Here is a 17,027-nt window from a genome sequence, read left to right on the forward strand (position 1 = left end):
TTTGCATTTTCACAGTAATGGTAATGTAATGAAAAACGCTGAATGCAATTAGAAAGGAATGCAAAGCATTTTCACCTTTGGAACCTGTGGTTTATACAATGCACTTGTTTTTTTTTACTCTTACAATCCTTGATTCCAAACTTTAAACAGTATTTCCTAACTGTCGGATGGAAGTGTAACCAATATTTCAATAATGGTTCAAAAACAATACATCACAGCACGCTGTGTCCTATGGAGTCTGTTATTAAGACCCGATTCTCAGCATAGTAAGCGGTTCGCTTTAATGCGGTGTGATTACAGGGTCCTTTTACCCGTTTGTTGTCTCCTAATCTGAGCAAACCAAGAGAGAATACATGTCTGTCGTTAGCAGCTGAGCATGCAAGACTGTTATACACCTATTCGGTCTCCTCCCAAGCGCTCTCCTACCAATAAATATGCTGAAACAGATGTCAAACGGGTATCCAGCTGTCCTTGTGTGGAACAGAACAAATGTGTTGTTTTGCTCGGAGAGCTAGGCCACACTGTATGCCAAAAAAAATTAACATGCAAGAGGAAAAATGGGAAGGGGGGGGGGTCTGCATCACGAAGCAGCGTCAGGGCCCTAAGATGGAGGTCTTCCTCCCAGGCCAAGGCAGGCTGTTGGCCGGGGGGACTCTCAGGAAGGCTTTGGCAGCCCAACAAAGCAGGGCCTTCAGCTGATGGGTGGAGGTTTGCAGCACCCAGCATCCCCTTTGGCAGGCGCACACAGGCCGCTGTCGTGAGCTGGAAGGGGGGAGAGGTGAGACGCTGGAAAAGAAGGCCCTCACTTTTATTTACTCAGGCCGTCCTGGGTCTGGACATTTCTCGTCAGGGTGAGGGGAGGTGGGGGAAAAACACAAGGCCAGCAAGAGAGAGCAGATGAGGAGGAGAGAGAAAGAGGAAAACAAGCTTCTCTCTTTTCCTCTCAGCTCTCCAGAGGCTGCCCTTGCTCCCTTCAGTTGGTGTTCACACACTCGTCTGGGGGCGGGTTCACTCTGACCAGCAGGATGGCCCAAAGAAGAAGAGTCAACATGCAATGCTTTCAGTGTTTATCATTCAGCAACAAATTCGAGATCATCTACCTCTAACTTTCAGTAGCTTTGAAGACTTTTAATAGCAGATATGGAGGTATTTGAGTGCCTTACTTTCCAAAATTTCTTCATAATGAAATGGTTAAGATGTAAACAAAGTCATTGAGGGTGGTTTGTTGTGAAATGCTCTGTTCTAGAGAAACTTGCAGGGCCAGAATTGTTCATAGTGGTAGTGATAGGAACCAAACTTCTAAAGCTTCTCTGAAAGCAGCATGGAATGATTATGAAACAATGAATGATCTGTTTTTTATGATAGATTTGAGGTCATATTTGTTTTAAAATTCATTTTAAAGTTCATTCATGGTGGATAGGAACATACAGGGTACTGTAAGGCAAAATAGTCCTCAAAGATTGCTTTTTTGCTTCGTATTTGGCACTGTTTTATCGATGTCAACATTCCATATAAAAACTCAGACAGAAAGGTTTACTGGTGTTGTATAGTAAATAAATTGGCTATATTTGCACTGTAGCCATTGTAACCCCTGCTTCCTATCATCACTGTAAATAGGTCTTGGAAAGTTTCCTTACAATTAATTATTTCAGACTGAAACAGTTTGAATGACAGCACTGAACGACTGCGTTTGTAGAAATTTTATGGAATTCCCATATAATATATAGCTGGTAGACAGAAATATAGGATTGTGTAAATGTGCCCCTAATAACTAATAACATGGTTAAAGTTAGCTGCCTCTCAAAAGCAGACAACAAGAGTTGAAGTATTTTTTTGTCTGTCCATTTTCAAAATCTATCGATCTTTTTTCTTCTTTCTTTTTAATTTTTTTTTTCATGTGCTCTTAGAGCACTTTGAAAACACTTTTCTGTACAGCTCTGCTAAACTATATATTACTTAGCCAGCTATGCTTAAAAAAACAGGAAAATCTGTCAGAATGTGTTCCTTGGGTGAGATTGTGTGAAGCTGGCATGTTGCCCGGGGTGGGAGGTTTCCGGCAAGAGGACGCTACAAGGGTAGCCCATCAATGTGCCTCTTTCAGCAGTTTGAGGAACAGGGGGTTGACCTGTGACCTCATCTGTTTCCTGAAGATATGCTACAGTGGGTTAAGTGATCGAAGAGGGCATGTTATCCTGACAGAAGGCAGAGCGCTGCATTTAAAAAAAAAAAAAAAAAAAAAACAATTGAAAAGGCTGGAGAAGCCAAGCCAGTCTAAGGATGAACAGCAGATTACATCCCAAGTTTTATGCCTTCCTGCAGATGCCTCATAAATCTCGCCTTTTCCCTTGTTTTCTCCTTTTCTTAGTTTTGCCTCTTGTCTCTTTTCCCCAGTTCAGAAGGATTATACTTTTATTTAAGCATGAAGGTCACAGTACTTAGACTTGGGCTGAAGTAAGAAGTGGACGGTCAAACTTGAGCAAAACATCAAATAGCAAAAAATAAACAGTTAAACTGTGTTCACTGACTGCTGTTTCCTAAGGTTAAGATTAATGTGAGGGCTTGTCAAAAATGTCTAAAAAAAAAAATTGTTTTTTTTTTTGTAGAATAGACACATTTGACATATTGCCTTTCTTTTTTCTCATAACGTGGGCAATAGTGTAGTTAATATCTTTTAGCCTGATGTCATGATGTCATGAGACCTTTTATATGACCAGTAGGCTTCATTGTAGACATAACGTTGATATGTTTTATTGTTTCATGGCATTCTTGTTGAGCCTTACTGGTATAAGTGAATGTTAATGAACAATATCCTGGAGACCTGTCATTTTCAAGAAGAATAAATGCAATTGTTAAAAAGTAAAAGTGTTGTAATTTACCTAATGCCAGGCGTCCATCTAAACAAACCCCCTTCCTACCACCCCAGCTTGCTGCTGGATGGAAATGTCAGAAATTGCTTTTTCTGTCTCAGTGGGTATTGCCATTCAGTGGCCACCTACAAGGTTAATTTCCTACCCTTTATTATGGAATCTACTTTGTCATTCTAACTGAATATTCTCTCCCTCTTTCTTTCTCGCTCTCTTTTACATTCTGTGTGCCCTTGCGCTTGGCTCATATCTTTTCACTAGTACAGCTTGCCAAAGACAGAACTGAATTTTAGAAATGCTACAGGTGCCTAGGGGTATATATTTGTATGCATTTGCAACAAAACGCATTTTCTTTTGTGTTTTTGTGCAGATGGTGCTGATCTAGAAGATGACCCTTCCTGTTCTTGGCCTGCCTCTTCACCATCTAGCAAAGACCAGACATCTCCAGCCCACGGTGATGACTACGATTTTGGTGAGGATGAAGGAGGCCCTGGCTTGCCCTACCCGTGCCAGTTTTGCGACAAATCTTTCAGTCGCCTTAGCTTCCTAAAGCGCCACGAACAGAGCCATAGTGACAAGCTTCCCTTCAGCTGCACTTTCTGCAGCCGTTTGTTCAAGCACAAGCGTAGCCGTGACCGACACGTCAAGCTCCACACTGGCGACAAGAAGTACCACTGCGGTGAGTGTGACTCTGCTTTTTCGCGCAGTGATCACCTTAAGATCCACATGAAGACGCACGCTGCAAACAAGCCCCATAAATGCCCTGTGTGCCGCCGAGGGTTTCTGTCCTCCAGTTCCCTGCATGGACACATGCAGGTGCATGAACGCGGAAAGGACGCTCAAGGCACGGGGCTGTCTCGAATGGAGGAGTGGAAGCTGAAGGAAACGCGCAAATGCAGCCGCTGTGAAGAAGGGTTTGATGTACCTGAGGAGCTCCAGAAGCACATTGCAGAGTGCCACCCAGAATGCTCACCTCCTGAGGAAGGGAGTCTGGGGCCTGGTCTGCAATGCATTTACTGCCATGAGCCATTTAGTGATGAGGGTACTCTGCTTAGCCACATTGACCAAGCGCATGGCAGAGACCGAAAGGGCAACACGTGTACTGTGTGTTCTGAGCACTTTGCCACTGTAGAGGAATTGTATGCCCACATGGATGTCCACCAACTGCCAGAGTCCAGTAACCACAGCAATAGTCCTTCTCTGTTGACTGTGGGTTACACATCTGTTTCAAGCACTACTCCGGACTCAAACCTTTCTGTTGACAGTTCGACCATGGTGGACTCTGCTCCTACTGTGCCCAAAGCCCGTGGACGAAGAAAGCGTGCTGCTCAGCATGCCACGGATATTTGCGGACGACCTGCCAAACAGCCAAAAGTAGCATACAGCTGCATCTACTGCAACAAGCAAGTATTCTCCAGTCTTGCTGTTCTTCAGATCCACTTAAAGACCATGCATGTGGACAAACCAGAGCAGGCCCATACATGCCAGTTCTGCTTGGAGGTCCTTCCATCTTTGTTCAACTTGAATGAGCATCTGAAACAGGTCCACAATGCTGAAGATCCCTCCGCCTTACTTGCTAGCCTGTCTGATGCCCTGCTGCAGTGCAACTTTTGTCCAGAGATGCTTGGAGACCTCAATGCTCTGCAGGAACATATTCGTTGCTCACATGGCTTTCCCAGCCCAGTCGCTAAGGAGAGCAATGCCTTTTTTTGCCCCCAGTGCTTCATGGGATTTCTGACTGAGGCCACACTAGAAGAACATGTCCGGCAGACCCACTGTGATTCTGGCAGCTTGCGATTTGACTCCCCTCTAGCAGTCACTCCCAAAGATCCCATTGTGGAGGTCTATTCCTGCTCATACTGCACCAACTCTCCCATTTTCAACAGTGTTCTGAAGTTGAACAAACACATTAAAGAGAACCATAAGAACATCCCCCTGGCCCTGAATTACATCAACAATGGGAGAAGAACCCACAGAGCACTCAGCCCTTCATCTCCCATATCCGTAGAGCAGGCCACACTTCTAAAACAGGGCAGCACTTCTTCCCGTTCAGCAAGCGAATTCATCTGTAACCAATGTGGTGCTAAGTATACTAGTCTAGATCTTTTCCAGACGCACTTGAAGACTCACCTTGACTGTGGGCTGCCACAGCTCAGCTGTCCGCAGTGCAACAAAGACTTTCCTAACCAGGAGGCTCTGTTGAAGCACGTGACAGTCCACTTCACTATCACTTCCACATACTACATTTGCGAGAGTTGTGACAAGCAGTTCACATCAGTAGATGACCTACAGAAGCACCTGCTTGACATGCACACATTTGTGTTCTTTCGCTGCACTCTCTGCCAGGAAGTATTTGACTCTAAAGTGTCAACTCAGCTCCATCTTGCAGTCAAGCACAGCAATGAGAAGAAGATCTACCGCTGTACTTCTTGTAACTGGGATTTCCGACATGAGACTGACCTTCAAGTGCACGTCAAGCACAGTCATTTGGAAAACCAGGGCCGAGTGCACCGCTGCATCTTCTGCGGTGAGTCCTTTGGCACAGAAGTGGAGTTACAGTGCCACATTACCACTCATAGCAAGAAGTACAACTGCCGCTTCTGCAACAAGGCTTTCCATGCCATTATCCTGCTTGAACGTCACTTGCGTGAGAAGCATTGTGTGTTTGAGGGTAAGGCCCAGAATTGTGGCACCAATGGCTCCACAAGTGGAGGTGGCGACTCAGTTGCCAAAGATGAGACAGACCTGCAGGGCATCCTCACTAATAGCCATGGAGGAGCGGGCACAGGGGAGTCTCACAATAGCCATGATGGCAGTGAAGAGGATGTTGATTCCTCTGAGGTCATGTACAGCTGCGACATCTGTGGGGCGTCCTACACCATGGAGTCCCTCCTGACCAATCACCAGCTCCGTGATCACAATATCCGCCCAGGGGAGAGTGCTATACACAAGAAAAAGGCAGAAATGATCAAGGGGAGCCACAAGTGTAATGTTTGCTCTAGAACATTCTTCTCTGAGGCTGGGCTCCGGGAGCATATGCAGACCCATCTGGGACCTGTCAAACACTACATGTGTCCCATTTGTGGAGAGCGCTTCCCCTCTCTGCTTACTCTGACAGAGCATAAAGTCACTCATAGTAAAAGCCTGGACACAGGCAGCTGTCGAATCTGCAAGTTACCTCTGCAGAGTGAGGAAGACTTCCTGGAGCACTGTCAGATGCATCCTGATTTGCGGAACTCTCTGACTGGCTTTCGCTGTGTGGTCTGCATGCAGACTGTCACTTCCACCTTAGAGCTCAAGATCCATGGCACCTTCCACATGCAGAAGACTGGAGCCATGTCCACCAATCACCCTAGTGGTCGCTCTGCTATCACACACCACCAGCATCACCAAAGCCAAAAGCTCTTCAAGTGTGCTTCATGTCTAAAGGAGTTCCGCTCCAAACAGGACTTGGTGAAGCTCGACATCAATGGACTGCCATATGGTCTGTGTGCCTCATGTGTAAGTGCTGCTGGTAGCAAGAGCTCCAGCCCAACCATAAATGGTGGAAAGCAACAGCAGCACGGGGTACAAACACCCACTGTCTCTGCTGTCGGATGGAGCCATGGGGAGAGTCTGAGCCCTGGTGGGGTAAAGGCAAAGAGTACCTCCTATTCCACGTCATCTTCTTCGTCAACATCGTCCACTGCAGCCAAGACAAGGTGCTCTAGCTGCAATGTGAAGTTTGAGTCAGAAGCAGAGCTGCAGACACATCTTTCAACAGTGCACAGGGATCAGACAGGAGAGGGCAGTGGAGGTCAGCTAAGGACTCCTCAAGGATCACCCATGCCGAGGGTGAGCCCAACACAAAGTGAAGAGGTACGACTTACTGTACTCATGTATATTATACTACTCTGCTTGTTGAGTATGTGCTTTTATTAGTTGTCAATGCAATTCAGAGAAATAGCATTTAGTAGATGTTGATGTTACATAGAGTGACCACACACCCTCTTTTCCCAGGATGTCTTCTTTTTGGAACCTAAAAAGCACATACAGCCAGGATTTTTAAATTGCCTAAAATGTGTAACTTGGCTTTGCTTTATGTTAGTATTTGCTTTTTATAGCCTGCCATGTGCTGCCCTTCTGCCCCAGTGTCCTCTTTTTTGTAAACCAAAATATGGCCACCCTATTGTTACACCATGTCTAATGCATGTAAAGGTGAAAATATATATGTATTGATAATAAAGCATAAATAGGTCATGCTTGAACTTTGTTATCTCTCTTTTGTTGATCAGAAGAAAACATACCAGTGCATAAAGTGTCAGATGGTCTTCCACAGTGAATGGGACATTCAGGTTCACGTGGCCAACCATATGATTGGTAAGTTTCAGAATACTCCCTCTTCTTTGTCTTTTACACCATTGATCTTACACCAGCTTTACCATCGATTTACCAGTCTGTGATGATGAACCCACAAAAAATGGATGAAATATACTGCAGATAGTGCGGGAAACACAATGCTAACTTAATCAGCAGCCTTCAAACTCAGCTAGTTCATTGTCTTCAGGGTTACTGAAGGCCAAAAACTGCACATCGGCACCTAGCGCCCATTATAGTCTATGCCTAAGCTGACCATATGAAATTGGAATTGCATTAAAGCCTATTTTTGGGTGAAGTATGTTTAATGCATTTTAACTTTTTCAGAGGAGGAAAGGTAAGAGTGTATTTCCTTTTATAGTACCTCTCTGTGCAAGTGGCCTGAGGACAAGTATGATACAAGGTCTAGGACAGAGAAAGGAAAAATTTGAGACTGAGTAGTTAAAGAGTTGTAGTTAAGATGTATTTATTCTGCAGCGGTTCTGATGAATTTATTTATCCTGCTGATTGCACAGAAATACATGTGGAAATACAGGTGGAAGGTGACCTTGTGTTGAAAGATTCTAAAAACAACACAATTTGAATGACTCTGGAAACTATAGACTGGCGGGGGTAGCTGAGATTTGATAGAATCAAATACTTTAGCTGGGGTTAGTGTGATGAAGAGAGACATGGAGGGTATTTACAAATGAAGTATTATAAATAAATCCATACTAGAAACAAGTGAAATCAGTAGTGAAGTGAAAATTGCATTGCACCAGATAAAGAAAAGCTTTATAAACAGAGGTACACTAACCCAACGAACTAGCAATTAAGTGTTTGGGAGAGTGCTGTCATCACCATAATCAGATGCAGGATTTGTGCAGAGGGTTAGTAGAAGACTGCGTAACAACAAACCTGCTCTTTCCTTGATGTTGGATAAGCATGTTGAAAGTCTGTGCTACTGTGTTGTGAGTCACCAAGCCAGGTTTTCTCAATATTTGCACTGTTGGTACTGTCTAATCTGTGTATGTTGTGCTAGGGGGTAAGACTGTAATTGGGTGGTGAGTGGGCGTTTTTTGTTAGAGAATAGCATGAATTTTGCTATTGTGGGTTGTTTTCAAGGGTCAAGAGTTGTCTGATTTGGAAAAGGGCCTGAGGAAGGTAAGATTGGGCTGAAAGGCAGTCACAGTGAAGAAGGTTAGAAGTTATAGGAGAATTTATTTATTTGTTATCATTAATCAACATCATAGAACATATTAACAGTGTTAATGTCTTGCCCCTTGAAATAGGTATTGCAAAGTTTAATCCTTTTCAGGATCACCCAGTCCATCCAAGACCTGCATTTCAAATGAGCACCCAAATGTTGACATTATGAACAGAATACAGACAAGACCCAGTAAACAGTAATGTAGCTGGAGGACTACATTTGTAGTCAAAATGGCCAAAAAACAGGAGAAATTAAAACGCTATTGGCCTGATGTACTAAGTTTTTTGTTTTACGTTATGCAAAACAAAGCCTAAATGACCAGGGAATGCGCATGGAAAAACCTTTTATAGAAATTGCATTTCTATAACTCATGCACATGCATTTGAAGAAGGATCGCACAAAATGTGGGAAAAATGTGTAGAGATATTGGAAATGTGACTGGTTAGATATCGCACTCAATTAAACAACAGAATCAAATTATTTCAAATAACGGGATCAGATATATATCTTGCACAGTGCAAGATATGTCATGATATAGCTGCTGTACATGCTTATTATTTTACAGATTGTTTTTGAGTAGAATTATACCCTTAAAGCCTGTTTTGTTGGGAAAAAACATCATTCACTAACACTGCCATCTTTTTTATCATTGAACTCTGTTTTTGTTTTGTTTCGAGTTGTTGGCAGCTCCATTATTTCATTGTGCCTTGTAAATCCTGCACCTCTTCAATATCAATATATCAGTCAATATGCAGGGCTAAGCTGCAGTCTTAGCAAATCAAATGTTCATTTCTGCAGCATGTTGTAATCGCATCAAGGAACTTTTAGCATTTGCAGCTGGCCCTATGTGTTACTGTGTTTTATCTTCATAACTCCATCTCTACATACATTAAATTAATAAACACTGATACATGTATAGTATGTGAAGTTGTGTTTTAAGCTCTGGCTTATTGACCAGTCCTTTTTTGTGAAGTGTGCGATCGATTTAAAATATGCAGTTATGCTGATGTACTGATCGATGTCTGAGATTGTCCAAGAGAGTCTTACTTTATTTCCTGGCTCTAAATATTCAAACACACCCACAGCATCTGCTATTGGTATTCAGGTGGAATATTGGAGGGAAAGATTCAAAATTGAAACAGACACGCTTTTCTTTGCCGGCGGTCCATGGCTCTCTGAATTCTGCTCTCGCTCTTTCTTAATTCATTCATTTATTCGGTTTGTTTAGTGGATCTTTCATTAGTCTGAATTATCTGGTGCCTTCGTTGGGAAGGGAGCTCAACAGACTGGAACAAAGTTAACTTTCATTTCATGGTGCTCTCATAGACTAGGCCTACTTTTATGAAAAAGGCTGGTGAGTCTGTGAGGAGCTCACGTTTGTCCCTAAGACTGGTGAAAATGTGAGAAGCCCAAATTTGTCCCTAAGACTGGTTAATCTGTGAAAAGCCCAGATTCTTCCCAAAGACTTGTGGGTCTGTGAGGAGCTCAAGCTCATCCCTAAGACTGGTGAATCTGTAAGGAGCCCACATTCGTCTCTAAGACTGGTGGGTCTGTGAGGGGCCCACACTCATCCCCAAAGACTATTGAATCTCTGAGTTGTCCACACTTGTCCCTAAGACTGTCAAACCTGTGAGGAGCCCAAACCTGTTCGTAATACTCGTGAATCTGTGTGGAGCCCACAGTTGTCCCAAAGACTGGTGAATCTGTGAGGAGCCCACATTCGTCCCCAAGACTATTGAATCTTTGAGGAGCCCACAGTTGTCCCTAAGACTGGTGAATCTATGAGGAGCCCACAGTTGTCCCTAAGACTGGTGAATCTATGAGGAGCCCACAATTGTCCCTAAGACTGGTGAATTTGTGAGGAGCCCACACTCATCCCTAAGACTGGTGAATCTATGAGGAGCCCACAGTTGTCCCTAAGACTGGTGAATATCTGAGGAGCCCACACTCATCCCCAAGACTATTGAATCTCTGAGGAACCCATACTCATCCCCAAGACTGGTGAATCTCTGAGGAGCCCATAGTTGTCCCAAAGACTGGCTAATCTGTGAAGATCCCACACTGGTCCTTAAGACTAGTGGGACTGTGAGGAGCCCACATTCAAGTGGTCTATATTGGAACCAAATGTTGGAACCATATATTGGAACCAAATTTTGTTCTTCAGGACAAGGCCACGTGGTGCAACACACATAAGCAGTACATTACACAGAACTAAATAGAGTGCAGATGCAAAATATTGTGTTTTTTTTATATATATATATATATATATATATATAGAGAGAGAGAGAGAGAGAGAGAGGAAGGAGTCCACAGTTGTGCCTATATATCAACAGTCCTGGTGCCTTGTTGGTCTTCCTGCATGGTGATTTGGTTCATTCCGTTCAGTGGGAATGTTTTCTGGGTAAGCAGAGGGTGATTGTGCTTGTATGCTTATTGGAATCAATTTGGATGTACAAACGCCTCCAAATATGCATTTGGCAGTAGAAGTTGAATGTGCATATGTACAGATTTGACCCCCTGAACTTTTGCAAAGTGACAACTGTTAAAGAAACAGTCCTGAAAGAGTGCTCTCACTGCAGCCACACCAGACACCCGTCTCCATTTCAAAATGGCTGAAAGTCAGCGTCCAACTGGCATGGACCTAATGCACTCCTGATACTCCGCAGCCTCCACTGCAGTCTCCCTCCTACAGTTTGGGTGGGTGGGTGTTTGGTGGAGGGGACAAATCTGGACTGGACCGTAATTACTTCACAGCCAGCGTGTGCCAGAAAAGCGTAAGTGGGGGAGGAAGCAAAGGCCTCATTTGGAAAAGGCTCTAAATGCCTTCTCCCTTGAAAAAAGGGGACACTTTCTCCTTTTAATGGCCATCTGCACAGGAGAGGCGAAACGGGAGGCCGGGGGTCATCTCCGCTCAGCTGTCGCCGTTATTAGCGTAGGTAATGGAGCAGGCGCTCCGCTCTTTGGGGTGCTGTTCCCAACCCTGCGCTCCCTGCTTTATGGCTGTTGATTCACCCCGATAACTCTATATATAGACAATGTGATGCCACATAAAGCCAGCACAAAACAGAATAAAAAAAAAGTAAGTCCTTAGAGTCTAATCTGAGACATGGTGGCTATAGAAACGCAGGGAGTGATGCGGTTTGTGTTCCACCACTGCACTTGTCTTCCCTATGACCTCACAACTCACTGTCATTACCCTGGCATGCTTTAGTGAGGGCCAGGGATATGGGAAGTAGGGGTGCTTAGGGGGTTGCAGCACCTCCAGATTTCAAGATTGCCTGCCAGTGCTTCAAATGGTTAACACAAACATAAAAGGAAGGAACATTAATTTAATTTAAACATGGTAAAGACCTTTGTGTGTTTGTTTTAGGGCAGAGTTTGCAGGGGCCGTGCACTAACACCATTATTTGAAGTTCTGTCTGGTCAGTAAGCGATGTCTTCTTTCATGGTGCTGTGAAGCAATATACGTCACATTGACCCAGTTCTTCTCGTAGTTTATTGCAGTTTCTAGGAATAACCACATATATCATGTAAACATTATAGAGCATTATATAGTGTTTTTTTTTTCTGATTAAATGGCACCTCCACAATAAAAATCAACATTTCTTTCACTTTTGATTGATCAGCTATCATAATCAGTGTAATCCTAGTCTATTTGAAGACGTATGGTTATTGATAAGCCATCAAATAGCACCAAATGCATGCAGCTCTATGTTGGAAGAAGAAACTTATAACATCCTAATCAGGTTGGTAGTGAGGATAGCGGCGTGTGTGGGAGGGAGGGGGAGAATGTGGCCTTGGCCTGAGCCAGTAGCCCCCGAATGCCTGGGGAGTGAAGCCTGCAGCGCTCGAGGTCCAGATGGATCCATCCACATTTGCCGTACAGCTGGTCGCTCTGATCAGGGACTCGATGTGATACTCCTATCGAGCTGTAGGAGACGAAAAAAAGAAAGAAAGGGGAAAAAAGTCATTGCCACCGACCAAGGAGCAATTTTGAAGCGAGCCAGAAGACAGCTGGCCTCTCTTTAGTTTGGAGTTTGCTGGCATGGCCCACTCACACGACCAAAGGCATTTGATTTGTCACCAGAGAGGAGGAGAAGAGGAAGAGAAGGAGAGGAGGAGAGGGCAGGATTTATGCCTCTCTCAGCTGCTGTTGCTGCTATCAAAGCAATCGTTGGCTTCCTTGTTTGTTTAAGTTGTTTATTAAGGCCTTCATTGGCTCAGCATACATTCTGTCTCTTCACCATACAAGCGTACAAAAGCTCAATGTTAATGCTTTGAGAGTTTTGTCTGGGAAGATGGCTCGTACACAGTTATATGTCTGTTTTTTGAGTTCATTTTAATCAGATTTGAACATATAATTTGAGGCATGACACAATGCTCTTGGAAAAGGCACATGCTGTAAAAGAAGATAACATTGGACAAATATTAATTAACATTTAACCACTTTGGCAGGGACCCTAGTGGCCACTTGACCAGAGGAATAGGAATTGGCTGAGGTATTTTTAATATAATAAAGAGCCCATGACTATGACTCAGACTAACAAGGGCACGGTTGACGTGATGCAAACTATTATGACTGTATTGAGCTGCTAGCGAGCATTACGTGGTGAAAAGGGAATGTTTAGGAACCCTCTGCTTTGAAAACAGTACAGAGCTCACTACAAAGACAGCCCTGCTGAGATAAAACAGTCAAGTGGTCTTTATTGTCGTTCATCAAAATGACTTATATACATTGGAATATAATGTCATTGTTTAGTCTCTTAAACGGCAGCACCTGACAGTGTGAAATGAGTGCAGAATGTACAATAAATATTCTGTAAATGACAAACCCATGATGCTAACTAGGCCGGACAAAACGATATACCTGGACATCAGCAGGTTGTGAGTCAAGGAAATTAGGATATGAGTCAAGGGAACTATATAGAGAGGAAAGGAGATGAAAGAGCTGTGTAGCAAGGGTTAACCTTTAGTCTAGCATGGATGCCCAACAACAACAACAACAATAATAATAATAATAATAATAATAATAGAAATAATAAGAATAATAATCTTTATGTGTAGAGTTTTTTTTTTTCAAGACGGTTGCAGCTTAAAGTGCTTTACGGACAGGTGATAAAGCTTAACAGTAGTACAAGAAATTATGTGTACTAATTTAAAATCTTATAAGAAAATGACAGATCAAATTAAAAGATTAATACTACGAGACATAGCAGAGTTTTGATTAAATGCTAAATCAAAGAGATACATATTTAAATGTTTCTTCAAAGTGAGCTTGGCTGTCTAATAAAAGGTGGAGTTCCAGAGTTTAGAAGCATAACAGTTCAAAGAGTCTCCCCATGTTTTCTGTATTTTACAGAAGGTGTTTGCAGAAGGTCAGTATCTGCAGATCTGAGATCACATGCTGGAACGTAAATAGTCATTTTGTGATGTAAGCGGGTGCCTTAAGGTCATTGAGAGCCTTAAAAACTTGTAGTAAAACTTTAAAATCTGTCCTGAAAGATTCAGGCAGCCAGTGCAGTTCTTTCAAATTACCCCAATTACCACAATTCTACTACCCTGCACACTGTTTTCAGCACTTTCACTCCCAGCCAGCGGCATCAGGCAGTCTCATAATGCCAAGGAAAGTTTCAAGTTGCAGCCAGGGGTCGCGTAGTGCTGCCATCAATCCATCATTTATTGCAGCTTAACTCTGTTTCCCGAAATCAAGCAGGGTCTGGAAATGACAGACTTGTTCGCTAGTGTTATTGATGCACATCTTGGGCAAAATTCACAGAATTTGACTACAACAAACAAAAGCAATTTTCAGGACATGAAGTGGCTACTCCATCATAAACGCACCACCATCCTGGAGCATGACTGCAGGTTTCTTAATATCAAAGAAACCATATACAGCTGCTGCAATAAGTAGCAATTAAAGACCGTTAAAACACTTGTGTATGTTGCTGCTGTCGGAACAAAACCTTGAATGTCTGTATTTGTAATTGTTTGTTTTTTGACATAATCTGAAAATGCCTATAGCATTTTACATTATGTGTAAATTTCATGATAAACAGATCAGAAGAAACAGCCCAAAATGACGTGAAAAGATGTCTGGTTCCATTGATTTACATTAAAAGTAAAGTACGTTTTTTCTTTGTCCTGTAAAGTTACTATTTTGGAGATACGAGGTTTTGATCCCACAACAGCGATGTTTTGCTTGCTCACCTACAAATCCAATTTTCTTCCAAGTCGTATAAATCTCCAACAAAATATATCGCATCGATGAAGGAAAAAAACCGTAGTTCAACTAGGATTTCTGAAACAGGTGGAAACAGCATTTTGTGGCTACTGTCAAGAAGTTTTCATGGCGTTAAAACTGTACATTTCAATTATTCTGTCAAAATATGAAATGTGCACTTGGGTTTTGTCAGACATGACAAAATATATTGTCAAAGCAATTCGTTGAGGGGGCTGGAAGAAACAACAGAGCCAAAAAAGTAAAAACATCATCCGAAGACAAATGTGAAGGTCTTTCATTGACAGATAAGCCGGTTAGACTCGAACAGCACGGCGGCGCCTCAGAATCCCCCTCTTTTTTGACAACAGTGTGAACTTTGACCCCAGAAGCTCCGTAGGAGCCTGTTTTTCCCTTCTAGTCCTCCTGCTGGGCCGAAACCTCTCGCTTACTCCTCAGCTACCCTGATGCGAGGGTTGTTGGGCACGAGGAAAAAAGGTCTAATCTCCCTCCCACCTCCGGCTCCTCCTCTCCTCTGAAAATTCCCTCTTTTTTTTTCTAGGCCGCCCTTTTTTTCCCCTTCCAAGCGGCTCGTGCCAAGCTGTTGGGCGACGCTCTGAAGGACGGTCGCGAACTTTCACAAACAATTTGAAACAGCATTCTGGGAAAGCTGATTTGGAGGGTCACCTTTTAGAGCATTTTCTTTTGGCGGGGGGGCTGGGGGTGAAAGTGGCCAAGGCCCAAACTGAGAGCATGCACAGGCTTCCGCCCGTCCGTGGCTCCAGGAGAGAGAGAGAGAGAGAGAGAGAGAGAGAGAGAGAGGCCTGGACGGATGGGTGGGAGGGCGACGGGGGTTTTAGGGGACAGAGTGGGGCGCACATTTGCTGTACAGCTGGCCTCTCTGTGTGAGGCAGAACATGGGCCGTTACCAAGTGAGCGGAGACAGGAGAAGAGGAGAAACGAGAAGAGATGAGGTTCCGCCCCCTTTTTCCCTCTTCCCTCATTCCCTGCCTTCTGCTTTTAATCAAATTTACTTCTTTTTCCAGACTACCACACACCGCCTCCCTTCTTGTGTTGCGCAGGACGGTGTGGTGTACATCTGCATTACATGCATGCCCCGGCTTTATCTCATCTAAAAAAAAAAGATGAAGAGGAAGACATGATTTGTTGCCTGTAATAGAGACTGCAAATTATCCATGACACCGTGTTGTCTGAGGGTCCCGAGGGATTTGTTTTGAGTGATGACGTGTTGACTGTACATCGCAGTGAGGGGCATTAGGGGGAAAAAATACACCCCATCAAGACAGTGCCGCAAGGTTTGGGTGGTCCTCTACATACAAGGCTGAAGAGATGAATAGGATGTGCCATATGATTATTATACAGGATAAAAATGGGTACCTTGGGTTTGTTTTAGGTTTTACTTCCTTACATTTCAAAATCATGCAGTAGTATCACAATTATTGATACGACCTAGCAAACCCTTAAAGGGAAATTCCACTGATTTTTCTACATAATTGCATCGCTGAGGTATAAATAAAGTAATCCCCTGTGGTCTGATGTAAAATAATACATTGTAGAGAAACTTTCATTACAATGATGGTGGTGGGAACCCACGTCTACTTATATTTATGTCTACAACACATGAGGTGGAACGAAATGGTGTACTCGAGGTCCCAGTTAACTCCCAAAAGTAACATGGGAAAAGTACATGGGACTTCTGACTTTGTGTATGTAATGTTGATGATGAAAAAAAATAGTGATAATCTTTAATAATTCATAACCCTTCATAATAAAGTTCTGTGAGAGAGTTTGTAGGAGCATTAAACTCCTCAGACGTCTGGTTCCTATCACCACTACAGTGAACATTTCTGACATGGTACGTTTCTCTAGAACAGAGCGTTTCACATAAAATCACCCTGAATGACTTTGTGTACATCTTAACCAAAAAAAAAGGAAAATAAAATCTGTTGAATCCTCATTTACGCCATTTTGCAGACACTCTTATCTAGAGTGACTTACAATTTGATTGTTTTTTTTTTTTTACCCAGGTAGGCAAAGGTAGTGTCAGGAATCTTGCCCAAGAACTCTTATTGGTATAGGCTAGGGTGCTTACCCATGCAGGGGATTGAACTGCAGTCTACAGTGTAGCTGGCAGACGTGTTATCCACTACAATATCAATCATTTTTACATTTATTTACATTTACATTTATGGCATTTGGCTGACGCTCTTATCCAGAGCGACTTACAATTTGATCATTGTACACAGGTAGGCCAAGGCGGTGTTAGGAGTCTTGCCCAAGGACTCTTATTGGTATAGTGTATTGGGTGTTTGCCCAGGTCATCTTTTATCCCCATCACCCCAATCATCTTTTAACCCCAACCTGAAAAAGTAGACAAAAG

General features: G+C 43.2%; 1 protein-coding gene across 12 annotated transcripts in view; it reads left to right on the forward strand.

The window, feature by feature from the left end:
* LOC108436881 (zinc finger protein 521) overlaps positions 1 to 17,027 on the forward strand; it is a 198,844-nt gene that overhangs the window by 81,406 nt on the left and 100,411 nt on the right. For all 12 annotated transcript variants that reach the window (XM_037547194.1, XM_037547188.1, XM_037547198.1 and 9 more), the window contains 2 exons: positions 3,235 to 6,722; positions 7,139 to 7,223. In XM_037547194.1, the coding sequence (XP_037403091.1) occupies positions 3,591 to 6,722; positions 7,139 to 7,223 (3,217 nt within the window). In that variant the 5' untranslated portion in view covers positions 3,235 to 3,590. The remainder of the gene's footprint in view (positions 1 to 3,234; positions 6,723 to 7,138; positions 7,224 to 17,027) is intronic.

The sequence above is a fragment of the Pygocentrus nattereri genome, chromosome 2, assembly GCF_015220715.1.
Source record: "Pygocentrus nattereri isolate fPygNat1 chromosome 2, fPygNat1.pri, whole genome shotgun sequence".
Taxonomy (NCBI): Eukaryota; Metazoa; Chordata; class Actinopteri; order Characiformes; family Serrasalmidae; genus Pygocentrus; species Pygocentrus nattereri.